This window comes from Hylobates moloch, unplaced genomic scaffold, assembly GCF_009828535.3.
Source record: "Hylobates moloch isolate HMO894 unplaced genomic scaffold, HMol_V3 SCAFFOLD_3, whole genome shotgun sequence".
Lineage (NCBI taxonomy): Eukaryota > Metazoa > Chordata > Mammalia > Primates > Hylobatidae > Hylobates > Hylobates moloch.
The window spans coordinates 736,882-760,202 of NW_026652278.1; the positions used below are offsets into that span (position 1 = coordinate 736,882).

A 23,321-nucleotide genomic window follows, 5' to 3' on the forward strand; every position below is an offset into this window, starting at 1 on the left:
GCCCACTGCAACCTCCGACTCCCTGGTTCAAGTGATTCTCCTGCCTCAGCCTCCCGAGTTGCTGGGATTACAGGCACATGCCACCATGCCCGGCTAATTTTTGTATTTTTAGTGGAGATGGGGTTTCACCATGTTGGCCAGGCTGGCGACGCCATCTCTTCTAAATGAGAATCACAGGCTCCAACGCAGCGGACCTTTTCAAGGAGCTGGCCTTGGTTTACAGACCCCAGCAACACAGATTTCTGCCTGACTCCGGCTTTCCTTGTGTTCTGCTGCATCTTTGTGGAGCTCCCTGCATCGGCGCGAGGGCAGCCCAGGGCCCTGCTGTGGCTGCTCCGGGGCGGTGGCCTCGTGCCTGTACTCTCTGCCTCCCTCCCGACCTTGTCCTGGGCCCCCCAGCTGCAGCGTGTGAACAGCCCAATGCTTCAGCGTGGGTTTCTGTTCCACTAGTGAGTCAAGTAGGAGACGGCTTTTGAATTTCCGCCTGGATACAGTGCCTGGGGTGGGGCTTGTTAGTTTCCGATTTTATCACATGCCATCACAGAATGAGGCCCGTGTGATGCTGATTTTCGAGAAAGGCTCCGAAAGCGTTTCTTCGAGCATCCCTGGATGAACACTGGGGAGAACAGCGGCAGCCCAGCCGTAAGCCCTGCGCGGCCCTGGGGCTTCTGACTCCAGGCACCAACCGTCCCTCCGTCAGGTGCCTGAGCCTGCGGGTCAGAGTTGCGCAGCAGTCAGCGGTCACGGAACCCACAGAGTGCTCGTTGCTACTGAAAGAGATGGATGATGGCCTGTTGGAAATTGAGAGAAAGTTTATCGCCTGTGGCTACAAAGAGAATTGTGTTGACGTAAAACTAGAGCGTGCGAAGATCAAGAGGTACGGCTGCCTCCGCGCCCGCTGCACGGGAGTCACTGCTTCTCCCACACACAACATGCCCAGCACCATCCTGCCTTCTGGGCGTGGCTCACCCCAGCTGCACCCCCTCGGGGTCCACACGCCCCTCCCCTGGGAAGCTCCCGGCTGCCGCCTCACCCACACGTTCTGATCACACGCTCAGCCCTCCCCGTTGGGGGAGCCCCCGTTGCTCCTGACAGGGCCTCCTTCTGGCCCCAGCCCTGCGGCTGCCCACACCTCCCTTGAGGGCACCCACATTGGGCCTTGCACCTCCAGCCCTTGGCACACACGCACAGACATACAGCACCACCCACCCCCACCAGCCACAGGCACACACACGCCCATGCCCAGGTCACACGCGCACATCTCGAGCACAGCCCTGAGCTGCTTGCAGGGCCCTGACCTCAGGAGGCGGCCCCGCCCTGCATGGCTCTGTAGCCTGGCCCCAGGTGGCATCTCAGGGGCTGCTCCCACCGAGGGCAGGGCCCGCACAGCCCTGATGCCAGCCGTCCCCACCACAGCAGCTGCCAGCCACCCCCACCCCGGCAAAGCCTCCCTGGCCCCGCTCACTGCCCTGCCCCCAACCTGGGGCCGCCCCCACTTGTCTACATGCAAGCGTCTCGACACGGCGGGCCCAGTGCGGGCGTGCAGAAGCCTGTATGAGGGAAGTGTAACCCACCACAAGGTCTGACCTGAGCCGTGTCTGTTGCTGTGGATGTCGTACGTTGTCCTTGCAGAAGTTCAGTTAGCCCATCAGACCCAGCCTGCTGGGTAAAGCTGATGCTGTGGAATTGCTTCAGCAAATCTCCTTCAAGCGCAGATTTAGTTTTTATGACCATAATACACTGTACATACTGCATTATTCCAGCTTCTTCAACCTCTAAGACGTATCGAGGATGTCTTTACATGTTAGCTATTTTAAAACATCATTTTAAGCACTAATAAAATATACAGTATAATGATAGAAAATGACATATTAAACATTTAGTAATAATAACATAATGTTTTAACATTTTTTGTTCCAAATTCCATTCTTATGTCTTATAAAGGTTACGTGCCCAGAACGAGAAAGATGAAGAACAAAAAACTGCGTATTACTTGGAAGCGTATGGCCTGGCCCAGGGCGCCGTAGCTGAGGAAGACGGGAGGCTCCACAGCGTCCAGGGCCTATTGTCACTTCAAGACGTAAGCAAGTGTCCTGGTTCCTGTGCACACTGGGTCACTCCCACCGGGATATAAACCCCACTGTAACTTACCTCACAAGCCAGCTGACTTCTGCTTCTAGCTGAAATGGAGTAACAGGGACCAGATACTCCCCCATCTGAAACAACGAGAAAACAAACAGTGTATTAAACAAAGACTTTGAGAACACTAGACGTCAGCGATGACAGGCAGTGGTCCCCGAGCTAAGGTCTGAGCTCACCACGGCAGTTCGGGTGGAGTCCGCTGGTGATCTGAGTCACAGGATGGAGCTGAGAGCCTGGGGAGAGCCAGGCACTGCCACTCATGGGACAGAGCCCCGGGGAGGGGAGGGCAGGAGAGGGCTGCACAGAGAGAAAACCCCAAGACCTTTGGGGGAGGCCCCGGAGTGTCCTGCCAAGGACTGATCAGCACATTCTTGAGAGGAAGCTACCCCATGCTGGGGAAGAACCACCCAAAAGGGTTCTAGGGTGGGAACAGCTCCTGCTTCACCAGCCGGATTGGAAAACCTGATGATCCCTGGGGTATCGGGCAAAGCAGACACAGGGCCTTGCCTCAGTCGGGGGTCATTAGGCCTGGGTGAGCCCTGTTCCAGACCTGCCTGAGAGACCCTAGAAAGCAGGCCTGAAAGGACCCAGCTATTTCCTTTGAGAAGATAAGTGTCCCAGAACAGAGCCCCAGCCTGAAGAACACATACAGGAATGCAGAAATGCCCACCAGACCCCAAAGGAAGACAAAGCCCAAATGTCTGGCAGCCAATAAAATATTGCTGTATAGAAAATCAGGAAAATAGGAAGAATAATTGATGAATCAAAAGCAAATTGATCCATGGGCACAGATATTATAATCAGAAGACAAGTTATCACTGTATTCTATATGTTCAGAAAGTTAAGTAGAAAGGGTGAAGACATAAAAGGAAGACAAACCCAAATTTTCAGGGCGAAAACCACAACACGGGAGATGAAGAAGGCACCAGGTGGGGTGAATGACAAGGATGGCAGGAGAAAACATTGGAGAACTTAGAGAAATAGCAACAGAAACTTTAAAAATGAAGAGAAAATGAAATTAAAAAGAACAAAAATTAAAGTCACACAGTTTTAAGTGCACGAATGTAGGTGTAACTGGAATCCTGGGAGAAGAGGAGAAAGTAGAATAAACAATAATTTGAATAATGACTGAAAATTTTCCAAATTTGATACAAATAAATACAAACCCACAGATCCAAGAAGCCGAATGAGTCCCAAGCACAAGAACTAGAAAGGAATGAAACTATATCAAGGGCACACCATAACCAAACGCTTTAACACCAGTGGCAAGAAGAGCATCTTAGCATCAGCCAGAGAGCACTGCGTGCTGTGTGCAGAGTGACAGAGGTGAATGGCGCAGCTTCCCGCAGGAGCAGTGTAGCTGAGAGCCCAGTGCAGGGACCTCTGTGAAGGCTGAGAGGACACACTGCCAATCTGGAATTCTATACCCAGAAAATAGGATTCTTAATGAAGGTGAGATAAAGATGTTTCTTCAAACACTCGAGAGCTGAAGGAAGGCGTCCTCAGTGGCTGCGCCCTGCAGGAGCTCTCGGAGTCAGTCCTGCAGGCAGAAGGAAGCCACGCCCACTGGAAGTGTGGATCCACACAGGTGCATGGAGAGCCTCAAACACGTAAACTGCAGGGGAAAGTGTGTCCAATTTTCCTTATTCTAAAAATCACTCTAAAAGATCATTGGCTGCTTAAACAATAATAACAATGTAGCACGGGGTCTATAACGTGTAAAACGTGTACGACAACAATAGCATAAAGATTGGGAGGTCAGTCACAAATGGAAGGTTTCTACGCTCTGTGTGAAGTGATGTCATACACTACACACCAAAACAGCCACAGAAATGCCAGAATACAGATGTATGCTGCATGAGCCAAGAAAGGAGATACATGGAAATCAGAACAAGTATTCGATTGTCCCCCAGGAAAGCAGAGAAAAGAAAAAGAATAAAAGACAGGTGAGACCAACAGAAAATACACAGCAAGATGATAACCTTAGACTTAATCATAGAATAATCACATGAAATTTAAATAATCAGAACGCCCTCAGTTACAATAATTTGTCAGATTATATAAAAAAGCAAAACCCAACTATAGGCTACCTACAAGAAAGGCACTTTAAATATTAAGACATAAATAGGTTAAAAGGAGAAGAATGGAAAAAATATACCATTTTCTAACAGTAATGAAAAGAAAGCTGGAGGGGCTATGTTAACAACACACACAGCCGATTTTGGAAAAAAATATTACCAAGGATAAACAAACTCATTTTATGGTGCAAACGGCTCAACCAGTCAAGAGGCTATAAGTGCAGACGTTTCTGTACCTAATAGAGTTTCACAATCAATGAAGCAAAAACTGATAAAATTGCAATGGAGAAATAGACAACTCTACAATTACAGTCAGATTTCAGTTCCTCTCTCTCAGTATTAATAGAACGAGTAGCCAGAAAATCAGCAAATCACTAGAAGATTTGAACAACACTACCAACCAATATGACCTGAAGATATTTCTAGAACATTCACCCAACAACAACAGAATAAGATGCTCTTCGTGTGCACATGAATATGTTTCAAGATGGACTGTATTTTGGACCATAAAACAAGTCTCAATAAATTTAAAAGATTTAAGTTATACAAAATACGTACTGGTGCCACAATCTAAGTTAGAAATCAGAAACAGAGAGATAGATAAATCCATAGAAGCAAGGCAAGGAGGATGAGGGATGACTTTTTAATGGGTGAGGGGTTTCCTTCTGGAGTGATGAAAATGTTGTGGAATTAGAGATGATGGTGGCACAATGTTGTGAATGTGTAACTGCCACTGAATTGTATATTTTTAAATGGTTAATTTTGTGTTATGTGACTTTAACCTCAATTAAAAAAAACAGCTGGCCAGGCGCAGTGGCTCACGCGTGTAATCCGTCACTTTGGGAGGCCGAGGCGGGCAGATCACGAGGTCAGGAGATTGAGACCATCCTAGCTAACATGGTGAAACCCCATCTCCACTAAAAATACAAAAAATTAGCCGGGTGTGGTGGCGGGCGCCTGTAGTTCCAGCTACGTGGGAGGCTGAGGCAGGAGAATGGCGTGAACCCGGGAGGGAAGAGCTTGCAGTGAGTGGTGATCGTGCCACTGCAGTCCAGCCTGGGAGACAGAGTGAAACTCCATCTCAAAAAAAAAAACAAAAAACAAACAACAACAACAACAAAAACACAGAAAGTTATGTATGTGCGAAACGCCAAAGATTTGAAAAGTAAATAGCAAACGTCACAATAACTGTGGGCCACAGAAGAAATCAAGGGGGAAAGTATTTTGAACTGAAGGGAATAAAAAAACACCTATCAAAATGTTTTAAGATGTTGCCAATGCGATACCGAGATGGAAATTTATAGCACTAAACACCTGTAGGAGAAATGGGAAGAGATTCAAATCAATTACTTCAGCCTGCACCTTACAAAAGTAGAAAAAGAGCAAACTTAGTTCCCAAATAAGCAGAGGAATAAAAATTAAAGATCAGAGTGGTGATCAATCAGTGAAATAGAAAACAGAAAAATGAAAGAGAAAAGTAATGAAACCAAAGCTAGTTCTTTGGAAAGATCGGTAAATTGAAAAACTTCTAGTCAGACGGATCAGAAAAAAAAGATGACATAAATTATCACTATCAGAAATGAGAGACACAATTTCTCCATGGATTCTACAGATATTGAAAGGACAAGAAGGGAATCATATTACAAACAACTTTATGCTAATATATTTGCCAACTTAGACGAAATGGAAAAATTCTTGAAAGCATGAACTACCAAAGCCCACTCAAAAAGGAAGAGATAGCCTGAGTGGCCCTATATATTTTAAATTTTTAGTTTGTAATTAAAAGCATTCTCACAAAGGAAATGTCAAGCCCAGATGGCTTTACTAGTGAATTCTGCCAAATATTTAAGAAAAAATAATAACAGTTCTACACAAATTGTTCTAGAAAATTGAAAAGGAGAGAATACATCCCACTTTTTCTATAATGCGAGTATTATCTTGATACCGAAACAAGATAAAAACATTAACAACAACAAAAAGCTAACCAGCATTCCTTGTGAGCAAAATTTTAGCAAATTAAATCCCACAATATATAAAAAGGATAATACATCATAACCAAGCCAAGGTTACCCCAGGAATAGTTTAACATTCAAAAATTAATTAATTTCACATATTTTTTCAAAACTAACAAATAAAAACCGTATGATCATCTTTGTGGATGCAGGAAAAGCATTTGACAAAATTCAACACTCATTCCTTGTAAACACTCCTAGCAAACAATTAACAGAGGAAAACTTCCTCAACCTGATAAAGGACACCTATGAAAAAGCTAGAGCTAACGTCACAATTGTGGGAGAGAGACTGATGCTCCTTTCAATACGGACGAAGACGAGGATGTGCCCTCTTCTCACCTGTGTTCCATGTTAATGTGGGAGTTCCGGCCCTATGGAGTCAGGCGGGAAAAAAGGAAATTAAAAGCATCCAGATTGGAAAGGAAGGAATGAAACTGTTTTTATGCACAGATAACATAGTTGTCTGCATACACAGTCATATGCAATCCACCAAAAAATGAAGCTACTAATACTGAGTTTAGTAAGGTTGCAGGATATAAGAACAATACGCAGATATCAGTTGTATATTTCTACATGCTAGAAATAATCAGATATTAAAAATTTTAAAACAATTTTATGACAGCATTTAAAAATGAAATTTGTCCCAAAAATGTGAGAACTTGTACTCTGAGGACTACAAAAGATAACTGAGAAAAATTTGAGAATACCTAGGTAAATGGAGAAACGCATTGTGTCTGTGGATCAGAATTTGAGAATACCTAGGTAACTGGAGAAACATACCACGTCTGTGGATCAGGATCTGAGAATACCTTGCACATGAATGTTCGCAGCAGCTTGATTCGTAGTAGCCCCGGAACTGGAAATAAAATATTTGAATAGATAAGCAGGGTGTGGCACGTGCACATGGTGCACCAGTGCCGGCTGTGAGAGGGAAGGAGTGTGCATGCAGCTGCGTGGGGGAGTCTCACGGTGGCTTCGCCGAGGAAAATGAATCAGACGGAAAGACCGCACGCTGTGCACTTCCACTTAGGTACAGTTCTGCAAAATGCAAAGGAATGCGGGGTGCCGGCAGGCAGCTAGGTGACCGGGAGGGAACACGAGGGGGGCGCGAAGAGATCTGGGGGTGAGGGCTACTGCGCTATCTCGAAGGTGGTGATGGTTTCAAAGTGTGCCAGTTTTCCACTGTAGATCTGTGCAGTTTATTATGAGTTTCTTATGTCAGTTATGCCTCATCCAAGCTGTGGGGATGTAGATTCAGGCTTACCAGAAGCTTCCATGCTTCAGAGGCACCCCTGACCCCCTCAGTTGCAGAACGTCAACACGCCCCTGATGAGGAAGCTGGCGCACCTCAAGCTCGGCCTCGTGGAAATGGCTCTGGACATGCTCCGGTTCATCTGGGAGGAGGCGCACGGGCAGCAGAGTGAGCAGGGGTCCCTGGAGAAGCTGCTGGCAGACTATCTGCAGAACACCAGTGACTACACTTCCGTCGGCCTGGTAATTGCTGGGGTCACAGATGCCCTGTGGAGGGAGCGCCAGGCCACAGTGCCGCTGAGGGGGCCCCGTCCCAGCAGGAGCCGTCTCCATCACTGCGCACCTGGCGGTGCGGGTCAGCTGGGGACCGTTCCAGCAGGGGCAGCTCCCGGGCTTTGTCTCACCATTTGGGGAGACTGACTTGGCTCATAAAATCGAGGTCCCGTTGCGGGGGTGTTTCCTATATGAGCCACAGCTGCCCTTCCCGACTCATGAATTTGCTTTGACTAGTTAATTCATATTAATAATTAATGCATATGTGGATTAAAGAGCTCAATAGAGGTGGACTCCATTTTGGTAAAAAAAAAGTTGAATATGTAGAATGTTTTGAGGGAAATGTACATTCTTCCATTTTCCATTTTCTTAGACTTCATGAAACATGACTCAGATTAATTTACATAAGTATAAATTTACATAAGTATAAATGGGCCAAAGACGGGCCTAAAACTGATTTGTCAGTGAGCTCTGAATTAAGGTTCTATGAGCAGGTGTCTGTGACCCCCACACCAGAGCCCCGGAGACCCTCCCTGCACGTGCAGCACCCTGCGGGGCAGGGCTGTTTCTCAGAGCTCCCCAGTGTCCCCACCCACAGGGGACACCAGGGCGGGCTCACTGGGTCCCCTGGGCAGGGTGGGCGGTTGCCCTTGGGGTGGCAGCTGTAACGTGTCTGTCTTTTCGAAGCAATGGTTCACGCTGACGCGGACTCTGGCACACGGGGCACTGGCGCAGCTGGGGAGCCTGCAGCCGCTGAGCGTGGGCTGTGTGGAGATCCGCGCCCGGCTCCTGGGCCTGGCCGGGAGGGCCCTGCACCTGCTGGCCGTGCAAGCCGACCCTGTGCGCCCTGCCTGCTACTGGGAGGAGGGCCCCTCGGTAGGTGCTCCTGCTTCTATCCCAAGTCTGGCTCTGACACCTGTCGCCCATGCCTAAAAAACACAAGCGAAGCGTTTAGGACTCCCCTGATTGTAGCAGACAATTCGTGTCATCCTCCCCTAAGAAGGGCATGGCCCCAGGAAGAGAGAAAAATGTAGGAAGCAGGCGTGAGGGAAGAAATGGGGCTGGCAAAACACAGGCCTTCCGGAACAGACCTGGGAGGGAACCACAGCGTCTGTGGAGTAGGCAGGGAGGGCAGGCGGGCACGTGGGTCGACCCGCACCAGCACGGAGCCAGCCCACCCCACCACGCAGCCCGCCCCTGGTGATGGCCCCAGCAAGCCCTGCAAGCCCTCAGGTCACCTTCCTAAATACCTGTGCAGATGCCGGCTCCTCCTCCGGAAGGCACCTGCCCCAGCAGAGAAGCTGGGCTCGTCCCCACACACCAGCTCCTCAGGGAGACGCCCTCAGGGACCAGAACACCCACGCCGTGTGTGCCTGGCTCCACGCCCAGGGCAGTCCCCCCACCAGGTGCCGTGCAGCCCTGGGTCGGCCCTGAGATGTTGTCTGTCCTGCGTCTTCAGGACCTAGCACAGGACTTGACGCACCTCGAGTGAATTGATGGAATCGTGGCTCTCCGTGCAACCAGCCTCCATTGGCCTGCTTGGGTAGCGGGTGGGCGCGGACCAGAAGCGAGAGTCGGCAGGGCCGCCTCTGAGCTGCGTCCTCTTCCGTGAATGCTGCTGATGGTGCCCCAGCGAGGAGGGGCCGGGGCAGAGCAGACGCCAAGTCCCATGTGGAGCGCGCAGGCTTCTTCCACGGCCCCCGCCCCATGCAGGCCAGGCCCGGACGTACCTGCCTTTTGCTGTCCTTAGATATGATTTATGTTGTTGTTCAGCTTCTTGAAATCAGAGCTTAAATCAAGGTTTTTCTGGCCTTTTCCTTGTATTCAAGGCTATATTTTTCCTCTAACTCCCATTTTAGTCTCCCAAGTTTTGATACCTAGGATTGACACGGTCTAGGGTTGCTGGTCACCTTGTCTAAGGTGTTAAATGAGCTCGTTGTCCATCGTCTCACAACCCAGAAAATTAAGGCGCGTGGACACAGGGAGAGGTTGCAGTGAAAGTTTAATAAGTGAAAGAAGCTCTCTGCAGTGGAGAGGGGGCCCGAGTGGGCTTCCGTTTTCACGGTTGAATCCGAACGCTTTGATGAGAAAGTCCGCTCGTCCCTTTCGCTGTTCTTGTGACTTCCTTATCCGTGCTGCTGCGGGCGTGTCTTTAGGGAGCACAAAGCGCAGCCTCTCTTGATTGTGCAGCTGTGGGTGTGTTTTGGATAAGCCCCCCACCCCCTCCCACAACCCACGCAGGTTCCCTCGGAGCCCACCGTATTCATGCCTGAAAAGGGGAGGAAGCTTTTCCCGGGAGCCGGCTGATGACCCGGAGAACGAAGGCTTCTCTGCTGGTCCCCCCTGCTCACTGGTGCCGCTGCAGCTGCCTGGCAGCTCTCTCTCTGCCTCTGGCTGTGACATTTCAGGCTGTTTCTCCAAGGACCAGCCTTGGCTGTCGGCCTCACTGACTTTTCCTTTTCTCCTCCCTCAGTATTTTCATTCTCTAAGTCCGTTTTATAAATTCCATTGCAATTTTTCGTTTGACTGACTGGATGATTGTGTCTTGTTTAATTTCAAGGCGACTGTGTTTCTCACGGGTCTGTTTTCATGAGTGACTTCCAGTTTAATGTCCTGGTGGTTGAAAACACACCGAGTGATCTCGGTGCTGGGGACTCTGCAGTGGCTGCACGTGGTGCAGCCCTGGTCGGTTTTGGCAAATGTTCTGCACACGTCTGAATGGCGTGTGCTCCGTCGTGAAAGGGGCCAGGCTCCGTGCGTGTCAGGTGGCCACGGCTGCCCTGCCTCCAGCGTGCTTGCTGGTTTTCGCCTGCATTCAGGCAGCCTACTAGAACAGGGGCTTGTCCATCACTCCTTCACCATTTCTATCAATGTTTTCTTTATTTTGATGCCTGATCATTGGGTGCATATACAGATTTGGCGCTGCGATACCTTGTGTCCCGAAAACCCAGGGGGCTCCCTCTCAACCCAGGTTCTTCAGGGGCTGCCTGAGCTTCCTATCCCCAGGTGGGGCTTGTGTCTCGGCCAGACCAGGGGCTCCTGAGGGCCGGTGGATATCTCGGCCTCAGTGCTGGCTGGTTCCAGGAAAGGTGTTTCCAAAGGACAGGAACGAGAGCCCCCTGGGAATGTGTTGGATTCCAGGCCCACGTGACTCAGGCTGGCTTCCTCCGGGGGCTTCGTCCTCACCCTGGCTGCAGCATCCCTTCGTCCAGGCTCCAGCGTCCCCTCGCCCAGGCTCGCGGTTCAGGGCCACGCTGCATCAACTCAGGGGTGGAGGGTTTGGGACGGTGAGAGGCCACGCTGTGTCCTGCGGTGCCCCCCACCCGGGGACCCTGCTGAGGAGCCCAACCACCCCGGCCTCCCTGGGTGGGCCCTCCCCATGCCGACCAAGCAGGAACCCAGAAGTGCCCGCCAACCTGCAGTGTATGTCACAGGTGGGCGCCAAGCTGAGCGGCCTCAAGTCTCTGGAGCTGGAGGTAGAGGAAGAGGGTGCCACAAAGTCCAGCAGGGACCTGCCGGCCTCCAGGGCAGCCCCAGAGGAGCACGGCAGGAGAGGCGAGGACCTGAAGGTGCGGCTGCCCCTCCCGCCCCTCGTGTGGCCTCTGCCCGGAGCCTGGCCTGAGCCTGAGCCTTGTGCCCCACAGAGGAGGATGGTTCTGGCCCAGCAGTACCTGGCTCAGGCGTCAGAGGTGCTGCTGCAGTGCCTACAGGTGGCCCTTGGCTGTGGCCTCCTGGATGTCGCAGCAGCTGCCAGCCTGGAGGTGGTGGAGTGTGTCGGTGCCCTGGACCCTGCAACTACCTGCCAGTTCCTGGCTCTGTCTCAGGTGTGTCTCTGCCCCGCGCACCTCCAGCCAGGCCCTTCATGGAGGAGGGAGGACCCTGGGCTTCAGCTGGGGCCCTTGCCTTGGGGGGACTCCATTAGAGAAGCAGGCCGCAGGCCGGGGTCCTCAAGCAGCGGGAGCCTGCCGGCCACATAAACTTGTGGCTCAGAGAGAACATGCATTCGTGTGCTTATCCCCGAACCCCTGCATTGGCCAGACACGGAGACCTGGCAGTCACAGGCCAGCAGGTCCCTGTCCATGTGAACCTCACAGAGGTCCCATAGAAGATCGGGCAGACATGGAGACCCAGCAGTCGCAGGCCAGCAGCACCCTGTCTGTGTGGACCTCAGAGAGGGAACAAGCGTGTCCCCACGCGACTCTGCAGGTGCCAGGAGGAGCCAGCATCCCAGGAGAGCCAGCCCACTCCTGCTCCCAGGCTGCAGCCACTGCGCACCCTCCGCAAGGTGCAAGGCCTACCCACCCAGGCCTCGGGCCCCTGGCACACCTCCCCTGCTCCCTTTCAGAGCTGCTCGGCCTCGGAGACGATGAGGGATGTCCTGCTTGCAGCCACGGCCAACACCAGCAGCTCACAGCTGGCAGCCCTGCTGCAGCTACAGCACCAGCTCCAGCGCCAAGACAGGACCACCACCAGCCTGGGCGCCAGTGTGGAGCAGAGGCTGGCTGCCGTGTCCAAGGTAAGCGGGCAGGGATGCCGCGGAATCTGCCTCCAGCTCTGGAGCTCTGCGGACAGACACTGCAGCCACACAGTCCCACACCTGAGCGAGGGCAGCCTTTCTCACCCCCCAGCTCATGAGCCGTCCCTCCCCCTGCCTCCAGTCGTGTGTGCCTGGGTCGCCTCTCCAAGCCTCAGGGTCCTCCTGGTCTTTGTGGGGGTAGTAACGGCCCACCTGGTGGGTGCGGTGAGGTTGGCGAGGTCACAACTACAAACGCACAGCCAGGCCTGCAGCCAAGAGCTGACCAGCAGATGGGCCAGCAGTGCCCTGAGGGCCTCGTGGATCGGAGCTGCATGTTCCCTACCTCTGTTTAAGGAAATATTTTACACCTTGGTCAGGTCTGAGGGTTTAATTTTGAGAAGCATTTCTGTAGAGCAGGATAGCTAATGGCATCTTTTATTCGGATTAGCAGGTGCAAATGACAGTATTTAAAGAAAAAAGACGACGACATTTCTTGAATTGTGGGAAACAGACAAGCGTGGCCTGATGGGGCCCTCCCTCCTTTGGCTGCGTGGCTGCCTCCCTGGTCCTCTCGTTGGGATGGACCTGACCAAATATCCCCTTGTCCAGGGCTGTTTGGCGGGCAATGCTTTGCTGGTGAGGGTGGGGTGGGGGCAGCATCCGCCACTGGGTGACAGGAGCACCCCTGTCATTGTGACATCCAGAGATGTCTGCAGACATCACCAGTGGGCACAACATGGCCCCAGCTGAGAACTGGTGACTCAACCCAGAGGTGGAAACCTGGAAAGCTGCCGTCCTTCTGAAGCTGAGAGGATGGAGGGTGGAGGCAAGGGGCCTGCAGACCCAGCCCAGGCCTGAGGACAGGAGAACGTGACACAGCCTGGCCCTGCGCCTGGAGGAAGATGCTGATGCACATGGCCCTGCCAGAGCTGGGTCCAGGAGGGTGTGCATGGCAAGCAGGAATAAAAATGGGCTAAGCCGGGCATTGGGGGCGCCTGTGGTCTAAGCTGGGCGTGGGGGCATGCACCTGTAGTCCCAGCTACTCAGGAGCCTGAGGCAGGAGGATCACTTGAGCCCAGGAGTTCGAGGCTGCAGTGAACCATGATAGTGCCTGTGAATAGCCACTGATGCCCAGCCTGACCAACATAGTGAGACCCCATCTCAAAAAACATGGGCTGCTCCAGGCAGCACTTACTGGACAGGTGAGGAGCAAGCAGCCAGGCCGGCACCAGAGCACCTGCTGTGGGTGAGCTAGGCACGGGAGTCATGGCTGTCCCTCCCCCATGGCTGCAGACCAGGCAGAGCTCACCCCATAGGAGCTTTGGGGACCAAGGACACCAGTGTGTGTGCAGGACTGAGTGCAGGGCCAGGAGGCAGCCTGGGGCTTCACATGTGGGAGCCATCAATCACCACGATGGGGGTCACCACTCCTCAGGCCCTCCTGTTTCAGGAATTCTCATGGGAAAGCTGCACCGACTCTCAGCCAGGCACAGACTCATTGCAGTCAGGCTGGGGGACGTCGTAGGCCACAGCAGGCCCACTGCAGCAGCCTCGGCAAAGGCCGGTGAATGGCAGAGCCTCATATTTTAAAAGTTATCAGCTGTGGAAGCAATGAGTACTGGCTAAGCTAAAATTTTTGCACTGAGAGCATCTGCTGCAGTGAGTCAACCCTCACTGTCTATCCTGGGGGCCACTGAGCAATTCGGAAATCAGCTGGGACTGGTGTCAACAGAAGCTCTGCAAGGAGGAGAAGGAGCGAGCCTGGAGCCAGGAGGGGAGAGGTCACTGCACTGCAGCTAGGAGCAGCCCTGCAGCATCCTGGGAACGCCCATTGAGAGCAGAGCCCAAAAGCACCCTGGGAACACCCACCGAGACCAGAGCCCCACAGCACCCTGGGAACACCCACGGAGACCAGAGCCTAACAGCACCCTGGGAACGCCCACCAGGTCCTGGGCCTTAGGGACGTTCCCCTGGAAGCTTCTGGAAGGCAGTGAAATCTGCTGTGGTCTTGTGGTGCCTGGAGAGGATGCAGCCTCCAGGACATAGTGTCCCCTGCAGCACCCCATATGTGCTCTCCTAAATGAAGGTCTCGATGTGGGGGTTTCAGGGAAAAGTAAAGGCAGCCCAAGGTTGAATCTGTGACTGAGAAACAGACTGAAGAAAAGACCCCGTCTGAGGGGGAAATGGGAAAAAGAGCAAGAGTGCTATGATTTGAACGTTTGTCTCCCTTGAAACTCGTGTTGAAATAATGCCCAATGTGGCAGTATTGAGAGGTGGGGCCTTTAAGAGGTAACTGGGTCATGAGGGCTCATGAATGGATCAGCCCATTTGTTGACTAATAAGTTAATGGATTATGGTTATCATGGGAGTGGGGCTGATGGCTGTATGAGAAGAGGAGAAGACCTGGGCTAACACAGCCCCCTCACCGAGTGTCATCCTGGGCCACCTCAGGACTCTGCAGAGGCCCTACCTGCAAGAAGGCCCTCATCAGATGCCTTGGACTTCTCAGCCTCCAGAACTGTAAGAAATAATTTCCTTTTCTTTATAAATTACTCAGTTTCAGATATTCTGCTATAAACAACTGGAAATGGACTAAGAAAATTGGTACCAGGAGTGGGGTGGTTGACAATAATGAATACTTGAAAATATGGAAGCAGCTTTGGAACTAAGTAATGAGCAGAGGCTGAAAGCATTTGGAGGAGAAGGCTTTTAAAAACCCGGTATGTCTGTAAATGGATCATTGAGGGTGATTCTGGTGAGGGCCTGCCTAGAAGACAAGATGATAAGGGAAAGTTTGGAACTCTTTAGAGATCTGTTAAGTGGTCGTGACCAGAATGCTGATTTGGACAGGAAAGGCCATTCTGATGAGATTTCAGATGGAACTGTAGAGCAAGGTAGTAAAACCTAGAATAAAGGCCAGCCTCGTCATAAATTAGCAAAGACCTTGGCTGAACTGTCCACATGGAACAGCTTTGTCAAAGGCTGAACTTGAGAGTGGTGAACAAGGGTATCTGATAGAATAAATATCCAAGCAGCAAAGAATTAGACTGCTGTGTGGCTACTTCTAACCACTACATTGAGCTGCAAAAGGGAAAAAATAACTCGGAGATGGAATTTATCATCGAAAGAAAAGTGAGCAGAAGGATCTGGAAGCTCTTAGCCTGGCCACGTAAAGAGTGAAAGGTGTGCCTAGGAGAGGAGCCAAGGCTCTAGACCATTCACCAAAAGCCAGCACAGAGAGAATGGGCCGGTGCTGTTCTTCAAGGCAGTGGAAGGAACACCCAGAAGGCATTTCAGAGATCCTCAAGTCTGCTCTCCCATTGCAAGCCTGGAGGCCATGGAGGGTAGAATTGTACTGGTGGATGGGCCAGAGGTGCCCTCCACAGGCTCCCTGCCCAGGGCTTGCTGGGGACCATGCTCCCTAAATTCCAGTGCAGCTCTCCATGGCAGCCCCAGGGGTGGCTCAGGCAGCTCTGGTGCAGACAGACCCACAGCTCAAGAAGATGTGGCCACAGCATTGGCCACAGCCACGTGGCACTGATTCTGCAGGCTTGCAGAGAGCAAGATGGAGGCTTGGCAGCCTCCATCCAGATTTCAAAGGATGCCATTGAAAGCCTGGGGGCCTGGGCAGAGACTCGTCCCAGGGATGGAGCCACCACAGACATCCCCAGCAGAGCAAAGCCTAGTGCAGCCACAGGAACAGGAACCCCACCAGGACCTGGCAGCTTGGGAAGCTTCAGGCACTGGACTCCCACCCGAAAGAGCAGCCATGTGGGCTGCACCCAGCAAAGCCATCGGGGAGGCCCAACCCCCAGCCCATGTGTCCAGAGGCAGCAGGTGCTGTCGGAAGAGACCATTCCCTGAAGTTAGGATCACGTCAGCCCTGTGGGGTTGGGGTTTGCTTGGAGCCTCCACTCCTCATTTTGCCTATTCCCGTTTTCAAGTGGGAACGTCTCAGCCGGTCCCACCGCTGTATGTCGGAAGTCGAGAACTTGTTTTGATTTCACAGGCTCATAGATAAGACTCTGAACTTCGGACTTTTGAGGTGCTGCTGGAACAAGTTAAGACTTTGGGGCTACGGGGTTTATAGGAATGTATTTGTACATGAGAAGGACATGAGTTTTGGGGGCAGAATGCTATGGTTTGAATGTTCCCTCCAAAACTCATGAATGGGTTGATCTAATTAATGGTTTTAGATTCAGGGGTTATCCTGGGAGCGGGACTGGTGGCTTTATAGGAAGAGGAGGAGAGACTTGAGCTGGCACACTCAGCCCCCTCGCCACGGAATGCCCTGCACCACCCCGGACTCTTTGGCATCCCCACCTGCGAGAAGGCCCTCACCAGACGTGGCTAAAACCGACCAGCGCTGGGCCACACACAGCCACAGCAGAGATCCCCAGTACCAAGGTCGCTCACTGTGTGTTTTCCAACCACGGTGACGTAAAGCGGGAAATCAGTAACAAAAATGGACCTGTGAGAAACACAGGCGCCTTGAAATTAAACAGTTACTTACGATGATCAAATTAGTCAAAGAAGAAGTCACAGCAGAATTCAGAAAACACTTTTAACTGACATAGATTTAAACTGACTTAGACTTAAACCGACTTAGATTTAAACTGACTTAGGGAATGAAAATGCTGCAAATAAAAACTTATGCAACTTAGCTCAAATGGGTTACAGGAAAAATACAGCCTTGAATACAAGAAGAAAGCCAGAAAGAAACCTTGATTTAAGCTTTGATTTCAAGAAGCTGGACAACAACAATAAATAACATCTAATAGAAATGAAAGAGGACAAATCAATACAACATCAGAAACAGCGAAGTCAAAACCAGCAGAGGAAATCCAAGGCACAAGTTGGTTCCAAAGAGAAGACAATGAAATGGAGAAACCCCTGCTCAAGAAAGAAAGGGAAAAGGCAAGTTTCCAGTATCAGTAAGAAAAAGACCCATCCCTGAGATGGTGCAGGCATTGAAAGTTCACACAGAATGTTCTTGACAGCCTTACCCCAATACAGGTGACACTGGACTCAAACGGACCAACTCCTCAACAAAACACAGCTCACCAAAGCCAACAGAAGTGTAGAAAATCCAAATGATTCAGTGTCTGTTAAATAAATGGAATCTTTTATTTAAAATGTTGCTACAAAGAAAACCCAGACCCCACTGGCTTCACCAGTAAATTCTTCCAGAAACTGAAAGAATAAATAACCACTTTCAAAACTCATGGAAAGTAGAAATAAAGCAAAAAACTTCCTCTTTTACTAAGAGGCCAGATGAACATTGACACTGGAAACTTAGCAGGGACATTAGAAGAAAGGAAAAGCTCTCTCATCACGATTACACACAAATCCTAACAAAATACAGCAAATAAAGACCAGCAGTTATAAAGGGGGCCACGTCAGTGTGAAGTGGTTGTGTTCCATGTGGTTCAATATTCAAAAATCATTCAATATCATTGACCATGTTAACAGAAGGAAAAGGAGACAAACGCAGAATCACCTTGACAGGTGCAAAAAGGTGTCTTTCAAAATCCAACATCCACTCATGATTTTTAAAATTAAGATAGAAGCAAATGTCCTTAATCCAATAAAGCATATCTATACAGCCCTAGCATGCATCGTATTTAATGGTACAGTATTGAAAAGTTTTCCCCAAGAGTGGAAATGTACACCCTATCAGCACTTGTATTGAATACAGAACAAGAAGACTAGAAAAAGAGATAAAATGTAGAAAGACTGAAACGAAAATACAGAACCAAGAGACTGAAGAACTTGGGTGTTGTTCCGTGTGTGTGGGCCGAGGGGCTCTGTGCTGTGAAGCCACCAGTTCTCTCTGTAGCCGAGGGTTCACGGAGGCTCTTCCTCCTTCCCGTGAGGTCTTAGCCTGGTTCCCCTGAGCTGTTAGCAATGTTGTTTTCCGCAGAGATGGCCTGGCAGGTGGCCCAGGGCTGTGTCCCTTGTGGGGACCTGGGGCTGTGCCACTCCCCCGTGGCCACGGGAGACAGGGTAGGAGCCGTACAAGAGCAAAATGACAAATCAGACTACGATGAAATTCAGAAGTTCTGTTCATCAAAAACGCCCTGCCGAGAGTCGAGGGGCAGCCACAGAGAATGAGAAGAGAAGATATTGACACTAGGTTGCCAACACATGTGCGTCCCGCGTGGGTGAAGGGTGTGGATCCCTTTTCAGTAAGAAAAGGAGACACTGATTGAAGATGGCACGAGGTTGGAATCTCACAAAAGCAGATATTTGTGTGGCCAATAAACAATTTTAATGGTGCTCAAGTTCATTAGTCAGGGAAATGCAAAATTGAAGCCCGATGCAGATAACCAGACACCAACCAGAATGGCTCCCATGGAAAAGGGGGACACGGCCAGTGGGGATGAGACGGGGATGGGGGCAGCTGAGGCTTCCCGGGCCTCATGCCCCCCCGTGGGCACAGCAGCCCCTGGGCAGGGTTCTGGCGGAATCACTGTAGCTGACACAGCGAGGCTGCACCTGACTCCGCACCCGGCAGAAATCCTTCGCTGAGGTCCCCAGGGAGCAGCATCGCTCATGACCCCCAACGATTGTTCACAGAACAGATGAAGACGCTGTGGCGTTCCCAGCTGTGGTGTCTGCAGCGAGGAAGGTCAGCCCCACGCTCCACCTGGGTGAAGCCCACAGCACAAGCCAGAGGCCCGGCAGAAACGCCCACCTGAGCTGCTAGAATCTGCTGTGGTCCCCTTGTGGGGACGAGGGCCAGTGGCCGGCAATGTCCCATCTCTTTGCCTGGCCACACAGGTGTGCCCACTGCAAAAATCCATCAAGCTTTTCATGCATGGGCTTTCACACAGCTTTCTGTATATTCTACTTTGATAATAAGTTTTATAAAAACTGCTTGGTTTGTGCAAACTTGAAGCTATGGCTCAGAACCACAAGCCTCACAGCTCGATGGAGAGCTGCCCATGCGGAGAGGCCCAAGCCTCCAGGAGCCCTCTGGCTGGCCCTCAGGGGCTGTGGTGGCCGCCTGCCACTGGTGGTGAGGAGCCCGAACTGCGTGCTGGGTCTGGTATTAGACCGACTCATAGTCCACAGGAGCGGACGGGCTGGAGCCGCCGCCTGCACCGCTTGACCACAGCCGACTGGCATCCCAGGGGCCTAAGGCCAGGAAGAGAGGGCCTTCCCCAGGGAAACATGGGGGCACGGCTCTGAGTCTGTGCTGTGTACACGTGTGTGTCCGTGCATGCCTACGTGCGTGTGTGCGTCTGGGTACGGGTGCGTTTCTGTGTCCGTGCATGTCTGCGTGAGTGCGTCTGTGTATGGGTACGTGTCTGTGTCCGTGCATGTCTGCGTGTGTGCATCTGTACATGGGTGCGTGTCTGTGTCCGTGCATATCTGCGTGTCTGGGTTTGTGTATGCATTCATCTGTGTGTGTCCGTGTATGTCTGCGTGTGTGCATCTGTGTACGCGTGCATGTGTGTGTCTGTGCATGTCTGCGTGAGCACATCTATGCACGGGTGGGTGTCTGTGTCTGTGCATGTCTGTGTGTCTGGGTCCATGTACACATGCATCTGTGTGTCCGTGCATGTCTCCGTGTGTGTGCCTGTGCACGGGTGCGTGTCTGTGTGTGTCCGTGCCTGTCTGCGTGTGTGTCTGTGCACGCGTGTGTGTCTGCATGCATCCATGTGTCTGTACGTGTATGTCTCCATGTGTGGTGTGGAGGACACAGGAGGAAGGATGGAGGGAAAGGCACCACTCACGGAGGAGCCGCTGGAGAATTTTCCATTTGTTATTTTGGGTTTGGTGAACATGCACTTTGCGTCATGCAAATCAGGTTTCTAAACATTAACAACCGGAGAGAAATGACATTTTGGTGCGGCCAGTGACTCTTGTGTGCCTCTGCTGCCCCCTGGTGGCAGCCCTGAGTCACTCCCAGCAGGGCCCCCCCACCCCAAGGGCCCCGGCCTGGGGCAGGAAGGGCACAAAGCCCCCGCCATGGCTTTGCCGCGAGGTCTCCTGGAAATGAGGGGAACAGCACAGCGACGTCCCTGTGTCCTAAATGCATCCACTGATAGCCGTTTTTCACCACACAGGCTTGGCAAAATCTCTGTGTCACTGAACAACATTTTAACCTCTTGAATGAGATGCCTCCTACCTTTTGCATCCTCTTTCTGCACCTCTCAGGGGACAGGTAAAGCCGCTCCTTCCTGTTGAGGCCACCCCCAGCCTGCTGAGAGGCCTCAGGGAGGCAGAGACCCAGCCGTGGGCTGCCCACACCTCAGCCCCACCCCAGGGAGGCCTGGGACTTGGGAAACGCCTGTCCAGTCCTGAGAAGGTGCCGGACAGACACCGGGTACCCCAAGGGTGGGGGCGGTCCAGAGACACGGCACACTCCCTCCTGTGACCTGTCTCCCGTACAGGGTCTTTGTGTCTGGTCTGGGCGTCCGGACCTGAAGGTCACTGTTACGGTGGGGCCGAGAGCAGGACAGCTGTCCTCTCCAGCTCCCACTGGCCTGGAGCCAGCCGGCGGTGCCTCTGGCAGTGACCACAGAACTCACTGGCCGTGCCCAAGTGCCCGGTGCATGACCCAGCCTGTTCTCAGTCCACACCCTGACCGGCCATGCACACCCAGCAGTGCCCCTGGAGGCGCACACGGGGAGTGCCCTGCTGGGGGTGCGTGGTCTGCAGAGTTGGTCTCACTGGGCTCCTCTGAGGTCACTGAAGCTGGGCTGTGAGGTGTGTTTCCTTCATGGCTTACCTGCGACCCTGGCCCGTGTCTTGCCGGCAGGTCTCGTCTGTACGGCGCTGCCTACGAGAAACCCAAGTTCATTACTGCAGCCAAAGGAAAGGTGCAGGCGGTGGGAGGTGAGCAGGGCTGCAGGGGAGGGGGAGGGGGAGCAGGGCAGGCCGATCAGGGGCGAGAGTGGGGAGGTGAGCAGGGCTGTGTGGGCAGGGTGAGGGGAGAGGCGGAGGGGGAGGGGGAGCAGGTCGGGGGGAGCAGGGGCGAGAGGGGGAGGGGAGCAGGGGCAGGAGTGGGGGAGGGGAGCAGGGGGGGAGGGGAGCGGTGGGGGGAAGGGAGCGGGGGCAGGAGCAGAGCTGATGCCCACTGTGCCTCAGGCTCCCTGCACCGCGGGCGCTTTCCTTCCAGAAGCTGAAGGCCCACCAGGGAGCTGCTGGGGTCCCGGGGGTGTGGCCTCTCCCAGCCCTCCACCCACAGGGATGGAGGGGTCTGTAGTGCCTGTGACATTCTGGAAACAGGTGTAGATGGGGCGTGTGCTTCCCTGGGGCCCAGGAGGCCCATCCGCTGGCTGTGCGATGATGTGGCGGCCCCTCCACGGCATGGGACCAGGGGGACCCCACATGGAGGAAGGGACTTCCATCCATGCAGCCTTTCCTGAGGGACAGCAGTCCTTTTCCCAGTGCTCACCACGCACGGTCCAGCTGCCATCCTCAGCCCTGGGCAGCCACAGAGGGTGTGTCCGTGTCCCCGCAGACTCTTGCAAGGTGATGCGTCTGGCCCTGAGTCCCACTGCCTTCTCCCACCTGCTGGCCTGTGCCCAGCAGTTCCGGAAGCAGACCCAGGCCCAGGTGTACAGCGAGGACATGGCCCTGAACACAGGCTCGGTGAGGCCCTGCAGGCTGCTGGGACCCTCTGCTCCCCGCCCCTGAGAGCCAGGACCCCGGCGAGGTGGGGGGAGGGGCGGGGCGCTAGGCCAGGCTGCCGAAGGGCTTGGGCCATCCCGATACCCGGGCACTGCCCAACTCCCAGGCCAAGCTCCATGGGGGGGGAGAACTCGCTCCTTGGGCTCCTTGGCCATGTCTGATCCCTGAAGCGCAGAGAAAGAGGAGGGGCCCGGCCCACTCTGCTCCACAGAGCTCAGGGTCACCTGGGCCCGGCTCAGGGTCACGGAGGCAGGACCCTCCGTGGTGTGGGCAGAGGAGATGGGTGGGGGCTGGGGTCTCAGGGTGACCCTCCAGAGGATGGGCCGGGTGCTGCGGGGCCCTTGTTGCCGAGCCAGGCGTCCTTGTCCACCATGCTGTTCGCAGAAGGGGCAGGAGCTCGGCCTTTCCGCAGGGGCCTGGCCCTCGCGGGGTCTGGGCCATGCACCCTGTTTGCTACGGGGGCCTCTTGTTTGGATTGAGTAGGAGCCAGAAGGCCTGCAGGTGGAGGAGAAGGAGCACCCTGTGCAGAGGCTCAGCAGCGTCCTGGGGACCCTGGAGGAGCTTCTGCAGCCGCTTTTCCCCCTGCTCAGCCTCTCCGAGGCCAGGTACCGGGGATGACATTGAGGCCGGCTCCCGACCATGCTCACACATGGACACGTGTGTCCAGTGCCGTGGCCAACCACGTGTGCTTGCTGTGCCTTCTCGGACGCCTTTGTTCAGGACTCGGCGCCACCCGCCTGCTCCCAGGAAGCAGTTCTTCTTGGTTCTGCCTCCATTCCTGCCTGGAGGAGTACTGCCCACTGCCCACTGCCCACGGCCCCTCCAGCCCCTGGCCCAAGCGTGGGGTCGGAGGGCAAGCACCTCCGAGGGGCCGCCCGGGCTCCTTTGATTTGGGGTGGGAAGGGAGGCAGAGGGGACAGACACCTGGCACCGTTTAGCTTGGCTGGTGGATCAGAGATGATCCCGAAATCCTGTGGCTCATCCCAGCCCCACCTCAGTGGGACCAGCCCCAGAAGTGAGCGTGGGGATTCGTGGTGCTGCTGCCTTAGAGTGAAACAGGCTGAGCAGGTGTCGCCTATATTCCAAGCGTTTGTTTTCTCTGTCTGTTTCTTAAACCCGAATATATAACCTGACTTTCAGAGTGCAGACACCTGCGGTTGTTGCCGATTCAGGGAAGTCGAAGGGCAAAGACAAGGAGGGGAAAATGTCCACAGGACAACACAGTGAGTGGGGCGGGCGTGGCCACTCAGCCTGGGGAGCTTGTCCCGCCAGAAGAGGTGGGGTTGGGATCCACCCACCCATCCTGGAACGCCAAGGGGGGTCAGGAACCCAGGAGTCCCACAAGGCCTGCAGCCCCTCCCCCCAAGGCCTCCCTGCGCATGGGGTCCCCGGAAGGTTCTGTGC

At 53.2% G+C, this 23,321-nt stretch overlaps 1 protein-coding gene and 1 long non-coding RNA gene across 12 annotated transcripts in view; one reads left to right on the top strand and one right to left on the bottom strand.

The window, feature by feature from the left end:
* Nucleotides 1–23,321, top strand: part of CFAP46 (cilia and flagella associated protein 46) — a 112,669-nt gene that overhangs the window by 76,047 nt on the left and 13,301 nt on the right. For 8 of the 11 annotated variants that reach the window (XM_058435874.1, XM_058435875.1, XM_058435877.1 and 5 more), the window contains exons 38-48: nt 701–877; nt 1,945–2,080; nt 7,538–7,726; nt 8,444–8,632; nt 11,191–11,580; nt 12,102–12,272; nt 20,348–20,445; nt 21,043–21,119; nt 21,748–21,878; nt 22,401–22,522; nt 23,058–23,140. In XM_058435874.1, coding sequence (XP_058291857.1) covers nt 701–877; nt 1,945–2,080; nt 7,538–7,726; nt 8,444–8,632; nt 11,191–11,580; nt 12,102–12,272; nt 20,348–20,445; nt 21,043–21,119; nt 21,748–21,878; nt 22,401–22,522; nt 23,058–23,140 — 1,763 coding nt within the window. The remainder of the gene's footprint in view (nt 1–700; nt 878–1,944; nt 2,081–7,537; nt 7,727–8,443; nt 8,633–11,190; nt 11,581–12,101; nt 12,273–20,347; nt 20,446–21,042; nt 21,120–21,747; nt 21,879–22,400; nt 22,523–23,057; nt 23,141–23,321) is intronic. The other 3 variants (XM_058435869.1, XM_058435872.1, XM_058435870.1) reach the window with 2 other exon arrangements.
* On the bottom strand, nt 704–2,764 carry LOC131383010 (uncharacterized). Its single transcript, XR_009212662.1, has 3 exons — nt 2,152–2,764; nt 1,588–1,808; nt 704–791 (listed from the first exon to the last, which is right to left on the bottom strand). It is a non-coding gene; the product is annotated as an uncharacterized LOC131383010 (long non-coding RNA).